This window comes from Triticum aestivum, chromosome 1A (genome assembly GCF_018294505.1).
Source record: "Triticum aestivum cultivar Chinese Spring chromosome 1A, IWGSC CS RefSeq v2.1, whole genome shotgun sequence".
NCBI classification, from domain to species: domain Eukaryota; kingdom Viridiplantae; phylum Streptophyta; class Magnoliopsida; order Poales; family Poaceae; genus Triticum; species Triticum aestivum.
This window is the reverse complement of record NC_057794.1, coordinates 14,673,034-14,691,051: the sequence shown is the minus strand read 5'-3', so window position 1 is coordinate 14,691,051 and position 18,018 is coordinate 14,673,034. Positions and strand designations below refer to the sequence as shown.

Genomic DNA, 18,018 nt, shown 5'->3' with positions numbered 1-18,018 from the left:
GGCGGCGGCGGGGGGAGTGAGGGAGGAACCCTAGAGGACGGGCCAAATCAAGTAGAAGTCGACCATGGGTGATTCCTCACAGCCTTCACTTTCCAGTTTCCAAACACTATCCAACAGTGGTTGAGGGGAGTTTGCAGCAAAGTGAAATCCATATGCAAGGCAGCCGAAGCGACCATCCGCCGTTAGTAGCCATCGAATATCATACAGGCCCATGGACAACTTAACAGACCACACTTTGTCACACATCCAACCATTTAGTTCCAAAGTTTCTTTGACAGTAATATTCTTCTGGCAACCCGAAAGAGGCATCCAAAAACCCACTTTAGCTGCATCACCAAGCTCAATGTGTGTGCAACAGTGCAAACAGAGAACATATAGCTTTATGCCTTTTATCAATAATTATCACAGGGGGTAGGGCTGCCAGACCAAGGTATCTTGATGCCCAAACTAAAACAAGCAGGTACAATGCTCTACTAACACAAGCAGTGTCCTTGATGCCCAAACCACCGGCATTCTTGGGGGAGCAAACAGAGCGCCAATTCACGGGACATTTCCTCCCCTTAGCCTCCTCATCCACGTTCCAAAGAAAATTTCTTGTCCATTCTCTTGGTTTTCCATTTGATTGGAGCAAAATCAGGGAGGAAATAAGTTGCAGTGCCGTGAAGAAAGCATTAACCAATGTCAATCTCAGGTTTGCTGTGATGTTCTGTTCTATACTATTTCAGGTTTTCAGTTCATGCTCAACGTATTATAATTCTGATGTTCTATAACTCCAAATTTATTTACTGGCCCTGAAGATACGTGATCCCAATCCACTTTATTTGAAGTTGCCATCTTCAATTGTTACCAGTCCACTGGTTTCATAACTGCCCTCAAGGTGTGCAAGAACAAAAGACAGCATGAACCTTTTGTTTTGTGCTGTTTAAATAATGATTCACAGAAAATCGATCAAATGTTGATTGTTTCTTAAACTATGGTCAGGAGAATCATGCCTCTTGGTGCTCGTCAATGCGTTCAAAACAGCTAGTAGAGCCAAACCATCAAGAGTGTTACAACCAACGGTTTTTTGAGGTAGAGATGGCAATCATTCAGAAGTTCAGATTGAAATGGCATATATTACAACATACTGACCTTTATCCTCTCATCGTGCTAAATCCATGTATCCAAGTTAGCAATTCCAACATTTTCCAGTGCATTTGTCGTCACCACCAACTTCACACACTATTTAGAACAAGAGATTACACTCATACATAACTTAAGAGCAAAATCATATACTGTAAAAATCATGAATTGTTCACATTCGCGTATGACAGGAAAGGCACTAGGTAATATACTTGATTTACTGGGAAAATAAATGTATGCCCTAGGTAATATACTTGATTTAGCAGAAAATCAACACAGATGTCGTCAATTAGCATATCCACATATGCATATGTGGAAGCATTGCCAGAAGCCCAGAACCGAACACAGTTTATAAAAGAGAACATGGGTAAAAAAAGTACCTCTGGTGGCATGGTGTCTTGAAGATCGTTTCTTTTGTAAAGATCCTCAAATTTCTTATGTACCAGCAGATTTTGTATTGGCTTGAACAGGCAACATGGATCAAAAAATGAAGCCACTTTCTCATGAAATACACTCCTTCCCAAAAAACATGTGGTCCAGGACTGATAACATGAAGGTGTCTCCTGCCTTCCTCGTTGAACCCAGGTTGTGCTTCAGAAGTTAGTTCCGAATAACAGCAACCAAACACAATGCAAAGCCATCTTCCAAATAATTAAATTTTCAGGACATTTAGATAACACAGACGTGACCATGAGCAATCAATACAAACCACAGATAAATATGGTAGAAATGTCCCTTAACAGTGACAAATGTTCGTATTTCCGCCTAATACATGTCTAACAAAACACCAAGTGCACTAATCTTCTTTAATTATGCCAAAAAATTAAGCCAACAAATTTGGTATAACAAGCCAGCATAATATATAATAACTTAGTTCGCTACTCATTACTTATAATCCATCAAGTTACTTAATAACAATAATATAACTTAGTGCACCACATTATTACATCACGATTAACATAGTTCACTACATCATTGCATCACTTCATTACATCAGAACTAAGTTTACCAAGTCACAGGATTACAGCCTAAAGTCCATCAAGGACCAGACAATCCTGAATCTGAACTCCCCAGCACCACACGTAATTTTCTCTTCATCTACACCAGTGCGGCGTGGAGTGAAATCAAAGGTTCGTTCAGGACAAACACCAGCAGCCTCATTATTTATGCAAAACATTACATTTCTTTCCAGACAGATAGTAATGACACTTCGCCGGAGTTTGATAACTCCACTTTCATCACTTGTAACCACGCCATCTGCTGTGCTATCATGAATCACAATCGTTTGTTCATTGTCCAGCTTGCGAGCTTTATCCACGATGCCAACTGTTATATTTCCTTTAAAAAGCCCCTCAATGAGCTTGATTTCAAAGGTGCACTCGACTGCATCCAGGACAGTTGTGAATCTCACTTCCGTAGTGCTGAGCCAGCTCTCAAGGGTTTCACTTCTAACCATGACATCTTTCTCTCTAGACAGTACTCGGCCATCAATGCTTATTAGACCCTTGCTAAATGGCCTGTCTGGAACTCCTTCTTCCCTTATTTTAAGATCTATCTCTAGATAGATGAAATCAACCAGCACTAGACCTCGATATGGGCCAGTTAAAATCAGCATTCCATCCTATGAAAAGAATTGCACGAGAGGTTAGAGTATGCTCATCCAAACACTGCTCAAAATGAAGATTGGAAGCATGCCATAAAAGCTACTCCATTTATATGCAGATGACTGTCTGGATCGACAACCACCAGCACTAAGATGACTCCATTTAGATGCCAATTAACAGTTGATATTAAATGCACCATGGAATAAAATGAAACCCGATTGGAACAAACTTAGAAGCAAGGATGTACCTTGTTGAGATGCTGGCAATCATCTCTATTGCGGTGAAAGAGATAAATGCACTTGTAGTCAATGCTGTCTCTGGCAATGACACGGCCATAGACATTGACTGGGAAGCCTAAATCTGAGGAGACTATGCTGACGGAGAGGATGTTTGCAGAGTCTTCTAGCCCAAATTCATCTTGGTAGATACTATCGGTGTATCGCATTGGAGGGACAGACGCTGCAATGAATAAACAAAATATATCTGTCAGATTATTTCATCACAATAAACAGGCCCAGTTTGTGTTTTTCCTGTTTGTATCCCACTGAGTTAAACCATCTAATATTCTTATTTGACTTGCGAGTTAACTACAAGAGAAAGCTATCATCTCACCATTCGAACCAAGTTAATTTCAATTTTAGCAAAATCAGTGATTTCTGTTGTTAAGTGATATACGTATGAATCAAATCCAAGTACATGAACAGAGATTCGCTGTTAACTTGAAGAGAAAACAATCATCTCACCATCTGTGGAAAGTTAATTTCAGTTTTAGCCAAATCAGTGAGTTCCTGTTGTTAACTGAAACTGAATCCAATCTAGTAAACGGACTGAGATTTGCTGTTTACTGCTATGCATCAACAACGAACATGGCATGTCAGAGGATTCTCCTAACAGAGGATTATACAGGTGAGAGACGTCCTACTGTAACGTAATTCAGTTACTGTCAATCAGAAAAAATTACTACAGCTTCAGAAAATGAGAGGCCACTTACACTCCTCGTCGATGTTGAAGACGGAGAAGTCCCTGAGGAAAAACCGGGTGTAGACGTCGCGCCCCACCTTGGGATCGTGCTCGATGATGGAGTCCATGACCTTGTCGTGTGCCTCGCTTCTCCGCCGGCTCTCCTCCCGCTTCCGAGTCTTCTCCTCTTCCTCCCGCCAGGACCACTCCTTCTCCTCCACCGCCCAGGCCACCCACTTTGCCCGGTCATACAATAAAGGCTCTAAGCCCTCCACCTCCTCCTCCTCCTCATCCTCCAACTCCTCTACAGATGCCATCGCCAATTCGCCCGCCGCAGCCGCCGAGCCAATCGAGCAAACCCTAGGGCGCCGCCGAGCCAATCGAGCAAACCCTACTTTTCCTCTTTGTTGATTCTTATAGATGCTGCTTTGGGCTGGGCCAAGGTCCAAGACTATTAAGTAACGTGTCAGCCTAGGCAGCCCCTGGGGTGTCCCTTAGCAATTGCCGCAACCGTAGAGACCTTCCCTACCCTGCAATCCCTTCTCGCCGGCGGTCGGCGGGGCCCGGGCTGTCCGGGACGGGGTTGGCTTGGGAACCTACCGCCCGCGGAAACATCTTCTCGGGCAAGAGATCTCAATGGAAAGTAAAGCTTCAGGCTCGGGGTCGGCTCCGACCGAGCTAGAGGCGATGATGGCAAAGCTTGGTTTGAAGGAGGAGGACCTCCAGGATGTAGTGGTGGATGATGAAGAATTACCAGAGGAAGCAACAAGATGGATGGCAATAGCAAGGGTGTATACAGAGAAAACCTATAGCCAGTAGTGGCTCTATAGGAGCATGAGGATTGCTTGGGACTTGGCGTAGGTGGTGAAGATCCATCCCCTGGAGGAGAACCTATACACACTGCAATTCTCGTGCCTTGGTGATTGGGAGCGGGTGATGGAAGAAGGGCCTTGGAACTTCAAAGGGAAAGCGGTGGTTATAGCACCGTATGATGGCTTCACCAGACCTTCCTCGATTGTGTTGAATACCATTGAGATATGGGCACAGATTCATGATCTGCCAGAGGGTTACTTTCCCCTCATCAAATCCCTTTCATCAACACTTGGAGAGTATATTTTTGCTGAACCCAAGTCCCAAGATTTTGAAGGCAATTTCTATCGTGTGCGCATCAGAATTGATGTTACAAAGCCTCTTAGGAACGCTGTCTCCCTGGTCAAGAGGAAGAAAAGAGAAATCTTTGTCGTCAAATATGAAAGGCTTCCTGATTGGTGTGCCATTTGTGGTCACTTGGGACATTTATTCAAGGAGTGTGGAGATGGTGTGCATCCTCCACAGGCACTTGTTTTTAAGGATCTGAGAGTGGGCTGGTTCCAAGGCCCGGGGCGTGGTCCGGGTGAAGGAAGGGCAACACGGGGTGGTAGAGGCAGAGGCCGTTCGGGAAGAGGACCGGGACGTGGTGCATTCCATGATCAGCGGAGTTTTGAGGAATATGATCTGGCTGAGGAGAATAGCGGGGATGCAGATATGGAAGATGCAGAAAAATCTCGCAAGAGATCGGCGGCTCAGAATGAAAAACTACTGCAGGTTGCCCCACCTCTGGCGTCAAAGGGTACAGGAACACTGGCTCTCCCACCTCCAACTGTGCCCACTAGTCCACCACCGAAGCAGGACCTGAAGCGGGTCAAACCAAGTCAGCAGCCGGCGGACAAGAACTATCCAAAGAGCAGCAACCTACCACAAAACAATGATGCGCGTATGGCGGGCCTCCCAGGGGGGTCGCGCCTAGCGCAATGAGTCTTCTATGCTGGAACTGTCGCGGGGCCGGCAAACCCGCGGCAGTTCGTGAGCTTCGTGATCTCATGAGGCAATTTGCCCTCTCTATAGTTTGTATCCTTGAAACACAAATAGAAGGATCGCTTGTGGAGAATTTGGTAGGATCTCTAGGTTTTAATAAAAGTTTCGCTGTGAGTAGCTCTGGTCGTAGTGGTGGACTTGGAATTTTTTGGAATGAGGAAATAAAGCTTGAAGTTCTTGGTTATTCGGAATATCATATAGATGTAATGGTGAAAGAGTTGACACAGATAGAGACCCGCATTTCTTTTGTGTATGGAGAAGCCCAAGTGAACCAGCGGCACAAGACTTGGGACATGTTGCGGGCAATTGTTGTAACAGGTAGTGGTCCATGGATGGTAATTGGTGATTTTAATGAAGTGTTACATGGGTATGAGCATGATGGAGTGGGCTATCGGAGCCAGGCACAAATGGATGGCTTCCGTGACGCACTTGACACATGTGGCCTCTCTGATATAGGCTACACTGACTGGACGTTCGAAAGAAGAGTCGCTGGAGGGACATATACGAGGGTTAGGCTGGACAGATGTGTGGCTAACCCGGAGTGGATCCTAGCTTACCCAGGAGCGACTGTGGAGCACAAAACGGCAGCGTCAAGCCATCACGTACCACTACTACTTCGGATGGAGGACGTGCATGCATGCAGACGGCCCCCACGAGCTTTTAAATATGAGTTGTGCTGGGAACGAGACCCAACCTTGGCATCTGTAGTAAATGAGGGATGGGATAAAACTAATGCAAATTCGGTGGAGTCAGTGCGCAATAAACTCCAGTCGATGTCAACTGATCTCTTCACCTGGGACAGGACACATTTTGGCAGTGTCAGGCGGGAAATAACGAGATTAAAAAATGAACTGCAGCTTTTGCGGGAGATCCCAGGAAGATCTGGCCCATCGCGACAGGAGACGAAGGTAGCTGATCAACTCGTCGAACTGTTCCACGGGGAGGAGATATTGTGGCGTTAGAGAGCACGCGTTGATTGGCTTGTGCATGGGACAAGAATACTTATTTTTTCCATCTTCGTGCTAGCAGACGACGACGGAAAAATCAAATTAAATCTTTAAAATTGTCTGACGGAAGAATGACTGAGGAGACAGATGAGATGGAGAAATTGGCGACTGAGTTTTATAGTAACTTGTATGCATCAGAGGGTGTCCATGGGACTAATCATGTCATGCAAACTGTCCCAGCAAGAGTGACTCCCGCTATGAATGAGACTCTGAATGCACTGTACACCCAAGAGGAAATTAAGCCAGCATTATTTCAAATGTTTCCAACAAAAGCTCCAGGCCCTGATGGATTTTCAGCACACTTCTTTCAGTGTCATTGGGACGTGTCTGGCCCTGAAGTAACTACTGCAGTGTTACGTATTATCAACGGAACCGAGTCGGCTGAGTGCATTAACAACACGATGCTCGTCTTGATCCCTAAGGTAAAAAATCCCACATCGTTGGCACAGTTTAGACCTATTTCCTTGTGTAATGTCTTGCACAAAATTGCATCCAAGGTCATAGCCAACAGGTTGAAAGTTATTCTCCCGGATATCATCTCAGAGGAACAGTCTGCTTTTGTTCCAGGAAGGCTAATTACAGATAATATAATAACTGCTTATGAGTGTTTACATTTTATGAAGAGGAACAAAGCAAAAAGAAATAGACACTGTGCGCTGAAGTTGGATATGATGAAAGCCTATGACAGAGTCGAGTGGGATTATCTGGAAGCGATAATGCTGAAACTGGGCTTTACAGAAAATTGGGTTCACATTGTCATGAACCTGGTTAGAACAGTAAAGTTTTCAGTCATGTTCAATGGTAAGAAATTATAAGAGTTTCAACCTTCTCGTGGTATACGACAGGGATATCTGATTTCCCCATATTTATTCTTGTTAGCAGCAGAGGGCCTTTCGTGCCTTTTAAAATCTATGGACGAGTCATCCAACCTGAGTGGAATACGGGTAGCCCCTACGGCTCCGCCAGTAAACCACTTATTATTCGCAGATGACAACCTGCTGTTTTTCAAGGCTAATATAGATGGGGCAAATGAGGTGAACCAGTTGTTGCATACTTATTGTCAGGCATCCGGGCAACACATCAATTATGAGAAGTCATCCATATTCTTTAGTAAGGGTTGTCCAGACCATATCATAACAGAGATAAAAGGTTTGCTGCAGGTTCCTAATGAAGCTTTGTCTGCAAAGTATTTGGGAATGCCAACCGAAGTTGGTGAAGGAAATATGCCCTAGAGGCAATAATAAAGTTATTATTTATTTCCTTATATCATGATAAATGTTTATTATTCATGCTAGAATTGTATTAACCGGAAACATAATACATGTGTGAATACATAGACAAACAGAGTGTCACTAGTATGCCTCTACTTGACGAGCTCGTTAATCAAAGATGGTTATGTTTCCTAACCATGGACAAAGAGTTGTTATTTGATTAACGGGATCACATCATTAGTTGAATGATCTGATTGACATGACCCATTCCATTAGTTTAGCACCCGATCGCTTAGTATGTTGCTATTGCTTTCTTCATGACTTATACATGTTCCTATGACTATGAGATTATGCAACTCCCGTTTGCCGGAGGAACACTTTGTGTGCTACCAAACGTCACAACGTAACTGGGTGATTATAAAGGAGCTCTACAGGTGTCTCAAAGGTACATGTTGGGTTGGCGTATTTCGAGATTAGGATTTGTCACTCCGAATGTCGGAGAGGTATCTCTGGGCCCTCTCGGTAATGCACATCACATAAGCCTTGCAAGCATTGCAACTAATGAGTTAGTTGCGAGATGATGTATTACGGAACGAGTAAAGAGACTTGCCGGTAACGAGATTGAACTAGGTATTGGATACCGACGATCGAATCTCGGGCAAGTAACATACCGATGACAAAGGGAACAACGTATGTAGTTATGCGGTCTGACCGATAAAGATCTTCGTAGAATATGTAGGAGCCAATATGGGCATCCAGGTCCCGCTATTGGTTATTGACCGGAGACGTGTCTCCGTCATGTCTACATTGTTCTCGAACCGTAGGGTCCGCACGCTTAAGGTTTCAATGACAGTTATATTATGAGTTTATGAGTTTTGATGTACCGAAGGAGTTCGGAGTCCCAAATGAGATCGGGGACATGACGAGGAGTCTCGAAATGGTCGAGACATAAAGATCGATATATTGGACGACTATATTCGGACATCGGAAAGGTTCCGGGTGGTTCGGGTATTTTTCGGAGTACCGGAGAGTTACGGGAATTCGCCGGGAGAAGTATTGGGCCTTATTGGGCCATACGGGAAAGAGAGAGGGGCTGCCTAGGGCAGGCCGCGTGCCCCCCCAAGGCCTAGTCCGAATTGGACTAGGGGGAGGGGCTGCGCCCCCTCCTTCCTTCCCTTCTCCCTTCCCCTTCCTTGTCTCCTACTCCTACTACATGGAAGGACTCCTAGTTGGACTAGGAAAGGGGGAATCCTACTCCCGGTGGGAGTAGGACTCCCCTAGGGCGCGCCATAGAGAGGGCCGGCCCTCCCCTCCTCCACTCCTTTATATATGGGGGCAGGGGGCACCCCATGGACGCACAAGTTGATCTTCGTGATCGTTCTTTAGCCGTGTGCGGTGCCCCCATCCACCATATTCCACCTCGGTCATATCGTTGCGGTGCTTAGGCGAAGCCCTGCGTCGGTAGAACATCATTATCGTCGCCACGCCGTCGTGCTGACGGAACTCCTCCCCGAAGCTTTGCTGGATCGGAGCCCGGGGAACGTCATCGAGCTGAACGTGTGCCAAGAACTCGGAGGTGCCGGAGTAACGGTGCTTGGATCGGTCGGATCGTGAAGACGTACAACTACATCAACCGCGTTGTGCTAAACGCTTCCGCAGTCGATCTACAAGGGTATGTAGATCACACTCTCCCCTCTCGTTGCTATGCATCACCATGATCTTGCGTGTGCGTAGGAATTTTTTTGAAATTACTACGTTCCCCAACAGTGGCATCCGAGCCTAGGTTTTATGTGTTGATGTTATATGCACGAGTAGAACACAAGTGAGTTGTGGGTGATATAAGTCATACTGCTTACCAGCATGTCATACTTTGGTTCGGCGGTATTGTTGGACGAAGCGGCCCAGACCGACATTACGCGTACGCTTACGCGAGACCGGTTCTCCCGACGTGCTTTGCACAGAGGTGGCTTGCGGGTGACAGTTTCTCCAACTTTAGTTGAACCGAGTGTGGCTACGCCCGGTCCTTGCGAAGGTTAAAACAACATCAACTTGACAAACTATCGTTGTGGTTTTGATGCGTAGGTAAGATTGGTTCTTGCTTAAGCCCGTAGCAGCCACGTAAAACTTGCAACAACAAAGTAGAGGACGTCTAACTTGTTTTTGCAGGGCATGCTGTGATGTGATATGGTCAAGACATGATGCTAAATTTTATTGTATGAGATGATCATGTTTTGTAACCGAGTTATCGGCAACTGGCAGGAGCCATATGGTTGTCGCTTTATTGTATGCAATGCAATCGCCCTGTAATGCTTTACTTTATCACTAAGCGGTAGCGATAGTCGTAGAAGCATAAGATTGGCGAGACGACAACGATGCTACGATGGAGATCAAGGTGTCGCGCCGGTGACGATGGTGATCATGACGGTGCTTCGGAGATGGAGATCACAAGCACAAGATGATGATGGCCATATCATATCACTTATATTGATTGCATGTGATGTTTATCTTTTATGCATCTTATCTTGCTTTGATTGACGGTAGCATTATAAGATGATCTCTCACTAAATTATCAAGAAGTGTTCTCCCGGAGTATGCACCGTTGCCAAAGTTCGTCGTGCCCAGACACCACGTGATGATCGGGTGTGATAAGCTCTACGTCCATCTACAACGGGTGCAAGCCAGTTTTGCACACGCAGAATACTCAGGTTAAACTTGACGAGGCTAGCATATGCGGATATGGCCTCGGAACACGGAGACCGAAAGGTCGAGCATGGATCATATAGTAGATATGATCAACATAACGATTTTCACCATTGAAAACTACCCCATCTCACGTGATGATCGGTTATGGTTTAGTTGATTTGGATCACGTGATCACTTAGAGGATTAGAGGGATGTCTATCTAAGTGGGAGTTCTTAAGTAATATGATTAATTGAACTTTAATTTATCATGAACTTAGTCCTGGTAGTATTAGCATATCTATGTTGTAGATCAATAGCTCGCGTTGTTGCTTTCATATGTTTATTTTGATATGTTCCTAGAGAAAAATTGTGTTGAAAGATGTTAGTAGCAATGATGCGGATTGGATCCGTGATCTGAGGTTTATCCTCATTGCTGCACAGAAGAATTATGTCCTTGATGCACCGCTAGGTGACAGACCTATTGCAGGAGCAGATGCAGACGTTATGAACGTTTGGCTAGCTCAATATGATGACTACTTGATAGTTATAGTGCACCATGCTTAACGGCTTAGAATCGGGACTTCAAAGACGTTTTGAACGTCATGGACCATATGAGATGTTCCAGGAGTTGAAGTTAACATTTCAAGCAAATACCCGAGTTGAGAGATATGAAGTCTCCAACAAGTTCTATAGCTAAAAGATGGAGGAGAATCACTCAACTAGTGAGCATGTGCTCAGATTGTCTGGGTACTACAATCACTTAAATCAAGTGGGAGTTAATCTTCCAGATAAGATAGTGATTGACAGAATTCTCTAGTCACCATCATCAAGTTAGTAGAACTTCGTGATGAACTATAATATGCAAGGGATAACGGAAACAACTCCCAAGCTCTTCGTGATGCTGAAATCAACGAAGGTAGAAATCAAGAAAAACATCAAGTGTTGATGATTAACAAGACCACTAGTTTCAAGAAAAGGGCAGAGGGAAGAAGGGGAACTTCAAGAAGAACAGCAAGCAAGTTGCTGCTCAAGTGAAGAAGCCCAAGTCTGGTCCTAAGCCTGAGACTAAGTGCTTCTACTGCAAAGGGACTGGTCACTGGAAGCGGAACTACCCCAAGTGATTGGCGGATAAGAAGGGTGGCAAAGTGAACATAAGTATATTTGATATACATGTTATTGATGTGTACTTTACTAGTGTTTATAGCAACCCCTCGGCATTTAATACTGTTTCAGTTGCTAGGATTAGTAACTCGAAACGGGAGTTGCAAAATAAACAAAGTCTAGTTAAGGGTGAAGTGACGATGTGTGTTGGAAGTGGTTCCAAGATTGATATGACCATCATCGCACACTCCCTATAATTTCGGGATTAGTGTTGAACCTGAATAAGTGTTATTTGGTGTTTGCGTTGAGCATGAATATGATTTGATCATGTTTATTGTAATACGGTTATTCATTTAAGTAAGAGAATAAATTGTTGTTCTGTTTACATGAATAAAACCTTATATGGTTACACACCCAATGAAAATAGTTCGTTGGATCTCGATCGTAGTGATACACATGATCATAATATTGAAACCAAAAGATGCAAAGTTAATAATGATAGTGCAAGTTATTTGTAGCACTGCCGTTTAGGTCATATTGGTGTAAAGCACATGAAGAAAACTCCATGTTGATGGGATTTTGGAATCACTTGATTATGAATCACTTGATGCTTGCGAACCATGCCTTATGGGCAAGATGACTAAAACGCCGTTCTCTAGAACAATGAAGCAAGCAACAGATTTGTTGGAAATCATACATACCGATGTATGTGGTCCGATGAATATTAAGGCTCGCAACAGGTATCATTATTTTCTGATCTTCACAGATAATTTGAGCAGATATGAGTATATCTACTTGATGAAACATAAGCCTGAAACATTTGAAAATTTCAAAGAAATTCAGAGTGAAGTGGAAAATCATCGTGACAAGAAAATAAAGTTTCTACGATCTGATCGCGGAGACAAATATTTGAGTTACGAGTTTGGTCTTCAATTAAAGCAATGTGGAATAGTTTCACAAACTCATGCCACATGGAACACCTCAGCATAATGGTGTGTCCGAACGTCATAACTGTACTTTATTGGATATAGTGCAATCTATGATGTCTCTTACCGATCTACCACTATCGTTTTGGGGTTATGCATTAAAGACAGCTGCATTCACGTTAAAAAGGGCAACATCTAAGTCCGTTGAGACGACACAATTTGAACTGTGGTTTGGCAAGAAACCAAAGTTGTCGTTTCTGAAAGTTTGGGGCTGCGATGCTTATGTGAAAAAGCTTCAACCTGATAAGCTCGAACCCAAATCAGAGAAATGTGTCTTCATAGGATATCCAAAGGAAACTATTGGATACACCTTCTATCATAGATCCGAAGGCAAGACTTTTTTTTGCTAAATTCGGAAACTTTCTGGAGAAGGAGTTTCTCTCGAAAGATGTGAGTGGGAGGAAAGTAGAACTTAATGAGGTAACTGTACCTGCTCCCTTATTGGAAAGTAGTTCATCACAGAAATTCTATTTCTGTGACACCTACACCAATTAGTGAGGACGCTAATGATATTGATCATGAAACTTCAGATCAAGTTACTACCGAATCTCGTAGGTAAACCAGAGTGAGATCCGCACGAGAGTGGTACGGTAATCCTGTTCTGGAGGTCATGTTACTTGACCATGACGAACCTACGAACTATGAGGAAACGATGATGAGCCCAGATTTCGCGAAATGGTTTGAGGCCATGAAATCTGAGATATGATCCATGTATGAGAACAAAGTTTGGACTTTGGTTGACTTGCCCGATGATCGGCAAGCAATTGAGAATAAATGGATCTTCAAGAGGAAGACGGACGCTGATAGTAGTGTTACTATCTACAAAGCTAGAATTGTCGCAAAAGGTTTTTGACAAGTTCAAGGTGTTGACTACGACGAGAGCTTCTCACTCGTATCTATGCTTGAGTCTGTCCGAATCATGTTAGTTATTGCCGCATTTTATGAAATCTGGCAAGTGGATAAACAAAACTGCATTCCTTAATGGATTTATTAAAGAAGAGTTATATATGATGCGACCAGAAGGTTTTGTCAATCCGAAAGGTGCTAACAAAATATGCAAGCTCCAGCGATCCATCTATGGACTGGTGCAAGCATCTCGGAGTTGGAATATACGCTTTGATGAGTTGATCAAAGCATATAATTTTATACAGACTTGCGGTGAAGCCTGTATTTACAAGAAAGTGAGTGGGAGCACTACAGCATTTCTGATAAGTATATGTGAATGACATATTTTTGATTGGAAATAATGTAGAATTATTCTGTAAAGCATAAAGGAGTGTTTGAAAGGAGTTTTTCAAGGAAAGACTTCAGTGAAGCTGCTTACATATTGAGCTTCAAGATCTATAGAGATAGATCAAGACGCTTGATAAGTTTTTCAATGAGTACATACCTTGACAAGATTTTGAAATAGTTCAAAATGGAGCAGTCAAAGAAAGAGTTCTTGCCTGTATTACAATGTGTGAAGTTGAGTAAGACTCAAAGCCCGACCACGGCAGAAGATACACTACTAGAAAAAGGCCTACTAATGGCGCACATAATTTGGCCATTAATGGCGCATTAGTGGTGCGCCATTAGTACCACGCCATTAGTATATTTTGCAATAGTGCGCCATTAGTATGCCTCCCAGGGGGCCATGTATACCCAGGTGCTTTGGCATACTAATGGCGCACAACAACAAGATGCGCCATTAGTATCCTTTGGCATACTAATGGCGCACTGTGATGTGATGCGCCATTAGTATGAATATTAGGTTTTTTTATTTTTTAATTTTCTGTTTTTTGCACAGGTTACAAAATGTATAATTGGACAAAATATAGAGAGCACACATCAACAACAGATTCATCGAATACAATAGAAGATTAGTCTCTGAATACAATTCATCATATTAGTCTCCGAATACAATTCATCATATTAGTCTCCGAATTGAAAGGACCGAACAAAGATAAAACATTACAAGTCTCAAGACCGCGAGTATCGAGTTTGTCGGAAGTAATACTAATCCTAACAAGTCCTACTAATCATCATCATACAACTTCTACTCGTTATTCATAACAAGTCATATGATCATCATCTTGATAGTCTTCGAACCAACCCTACTTAATTGTTCATCAGCACATGATCATCAGTATTAGGCAGGACCTAAATACCCTATTTAAGCTAAAATAGCATAAAACAATATAGACCCTGACTCTCCATTATGGAGAATGGAGAACATCCTGTCTCCAATTCTTGCGCTTCGCTTCCTTTTGCTTCCAAGAAGCTCCTTACGACTGTCCATACATTTTTTCCATCCTTTGATTTTCATGTCTCCACTTCTTTTAGAAATCTCGTATGGACAGTTGAGATTCGTAGGATGACCTAGCTGTATGTTCAAAACATTAACACTACCTTTCAGATACATCATATGAGGCACACAATTCTCTGGGATTATCTGTTGAAAAACATAGTAATAACTTCATAGTTAGCAATGATGTACTAGTTTTAGAAGTATGCAAAAGATGCACGGATGTCGTAATAGTAAAAATCTTACCAGGGTATCTCCATGGTAGTTACCGTAGTTGAACACATGCACTAGTGGCACGTATTTACCATAATGTTGAGGAATTTGTTTGTGGATAATGTAATTTTCAATGTCAGTACAAAATCCGACCAGATGATTTTTCTCCTTGTAAGTTGTTAATTCGGAGCCATCGGTGTAGTGGGTTTTGTCTACCATCTCCCGCACATTCTTTGAACAATAAAAATAAGCTGTCAATGGAAATAAGCTGTCAACTATTTTGAAATAAACAATATAAATTAGCTAATAACTATGTTTGAGAAACTCACATAGCGGTATAACTGGAGGCGTATCAACAAGGACCCAAATGTCCATATTGTCTTGGTTGATGTCAGGATTACCAAGATCCATGGTGATAAGCATACCCTCATCAAAACCATACATCTTGCAAAATGCTTCCCAATTTTTGCAACCAAATTGGGTTACGCTCTCAGAATTATATAGATTTACTTCAAAGTCCACATCGTGATGAGTCCTTAGGTGAATTTTCTTTGTTTCAGAAATTTCATGGTCTTCAAAATCCATCCTCTCCAAGACATAGCGTCTTGCATGGCATGGGATAAGCTATACTCGAATTGTAAAAGATGAAAATTACACGTTGAAATAGTTGAAGTAATGCTTAATTATGAAAATAACACTTGTCGTCGTTGTGTACCGTTTCGACTTCGAAGGTCTCCTCGAGCTTAATGCTGAAGCGCCGATCATCGTCCAGGTGAGGCATGGCGCACAGACCTCGATTGTCGTGGCACCAGTCGCACTCCGCCGGGAGACTTTCGTCGTCCGATGATTATGAAGACATATCCTGGGACAACTCCCAAAATTGCTTGCCGCCCGAACCACCGGCCTCATCGTTGTGGGCCATGTTTCACTCTAAATAGGAAAAAAGTTTAGTCAAAAAGTTGGTTATTGTCAAGGAACAAGATCATGGTCTCATCATTTAGGGTTTGTCGACACCGAGGCACCCTAAAAGCCTAAGCTTTCATCATTTAGGGTTTCGACGCCGAGGCACCCTAAAAGCCTAAGCGTACATCATTTAGGTTCTCATCGACACCGAGGCATCCGGGGCAGCCAAGTTAAGTTTTTATCATTTCGGGTTTATCGATGCCGAGGCACCCTAGGTTGGGCCTAATCACTTGGCACTAATCACTTGGCTCTATTGCCACCTATGGTTTAATGCAGCAAGAATGGCGGGGCAGTTGATCCTACTTAACTAAGTACTAAGATACCCCGGCCCATGCATTAGTCACAAGTACCCCATATGTCCTATTTTTAGCAAAGTCATGCTAAAATTCACGGAAAATTTCAGCATGACCTTTGCTGAAAATAGGACATATGGAGTACCCGAATTTGCCGGAACGGAAGTTAATCGACATTCCGGCAAACTCAAGGGCCTCTTGGGGTACCTGCAAAATCAACACGACACGACGGTCGGAGACAAAAGCCAGCAAACTAGCACCACAATGTGCCTCTACTTTCATATGGATGAAAAGGCCACAGACCATATGGTCCTCTGCTTTCATATAGACAAAAATCAGCTCAACTTACGTGAGCTTCCATTCCAGATCTAATAGGTCACCCAACAAAAAATCATCAATAGTTTTAGCTGAAAAAAATCATGGATTGTTGTTAACTGAAAATTAGTGAAAGAAACTGTTGTTGATCATGGATTACTGTTAATTAAAAACAGAGGCACTAATCCAATACTCCAATAGTGCATCTACTGGCAACAAAATTCAGTAAATTTCCAGCGATTACTCCTAATGCAAACAAGATTCACCTAGCAAGGTTTATTTTGGCACTCAACTGCAGAATACACAAATCTCTACAGCAAGCTACTCCAAGCAGTACTACACCAACTAATGGCCATCTGTCCATCAGCAGTTTGGAGTATTGGATTACTACACCAAGTCAAATTTAAACAACTGGAGTAGTTCAAGATACTGAATCTTGGTTTTAACCAAACAGTATTTATACTCCCCTTTCATTTAAATACACAGCAAAAGATTCATTTAAATACACAGTACTGACAAAATTCATCTAATTCTACTGGAGTAAAAAGGTTTCATTTAACTTAAAAGATTCATAGAAGAGCAAGCAGGAGCACACTACTGCACAACTTAACTGAATTTTTTGCTCCAATAATAATGGTACACTTGCTAGTCCAGTACTGTACTTCATGTGGAAAAGTAACAGTAGCTACTGATGCTACTCCAAAACGCATGCGCTCCACTGCAAGCACATAATCTTTTATTCAAGTAATAGTGTATGATGAATTTGATTATTCAGACTTAAGTTGCTTCAAGTGATGTCACTAGTTTCAGTTAACTAGAGTACTATAGCAAATGGAGTACCTAATCTGATCCAGTTAAAGTCTCCAGATGGAGTACCAAATGGAGTACTACAGCTGCTGCACTTGCTACACCAAAACAGCTACTGATCAAGTACCAGAGTACTCCAGTTGATCAAGCAGCAGTAGAAAGACTGTAAGTGTTTAAATTCAGTTGATCAAGTAGACTCGTCAAAGTACTACTGCAAGTGTTTAAATTCAGTCAAGTATACTACTGCAGGTGTTTAACAAATTAAAGTGCACTGGGTCATGGCCAATTTTGGAGGCGACAAGGAGGAGGAAGGGTGGAGAGGGAGGAAGGAGGAAGGAGGAGAGGTACCTGGGCGGGCGCGGCCGGTTGCCGGAGGGGTCGGGGTCGGGGTTGGTGTCGGGGTCGGCGGCGACGGCGGCGTCGAAGGGATGCCTCGGTTGGTCGTGGGGAGGCCGGCGGCCACGGCGAGGTCGCGGAGGCGTCGGCGATGGAGGAGCTGCGGCGGTGGGGGCCGTGGGGGCACGGGGGCGCCGGCAGTGGTGGCGGCGGCTAGGAACCCTAGCTTTCGCGCTCGGGAGGGAGGTTGTCGCAGGCGGGGCCGCGAGGGGAGGGGGAC

At 43.4% G+C, this 18,018-nt stretch overlaps 1 protein-coding gene across 1 annotated transcript; it reads right to left on the bottom strand.

Moving 5' to 3' along the window:
• Positions 1-1,983: 1,983 nt before the first annotated feature.
• Positions 1,984-4,109, bottom strand: LOC123071934 (uncharacterized). Its single transcript, XM_044495544.1, has 3 exons — positions 3,718-4,109; positions 2,974-3,185; positions 1,984-2,743 (listed from the first exon to the last, which is right to left on the bottom strand). The coding sequence occupies exons 1-3, from the start codon at positions 4,001-4,003 to the stop codon at positions 2,144-2,146; spliced, it is 1,098 nt and encodes a 365-aa protein (XP_044351479.1). The 5' UTR covers positions 4,004-4,109; the 3' UTR covers positions 1,984-2,143.
• Between the last annotated feature and the right edge of the window lie 13,909 nt (positions 4,110-18,018).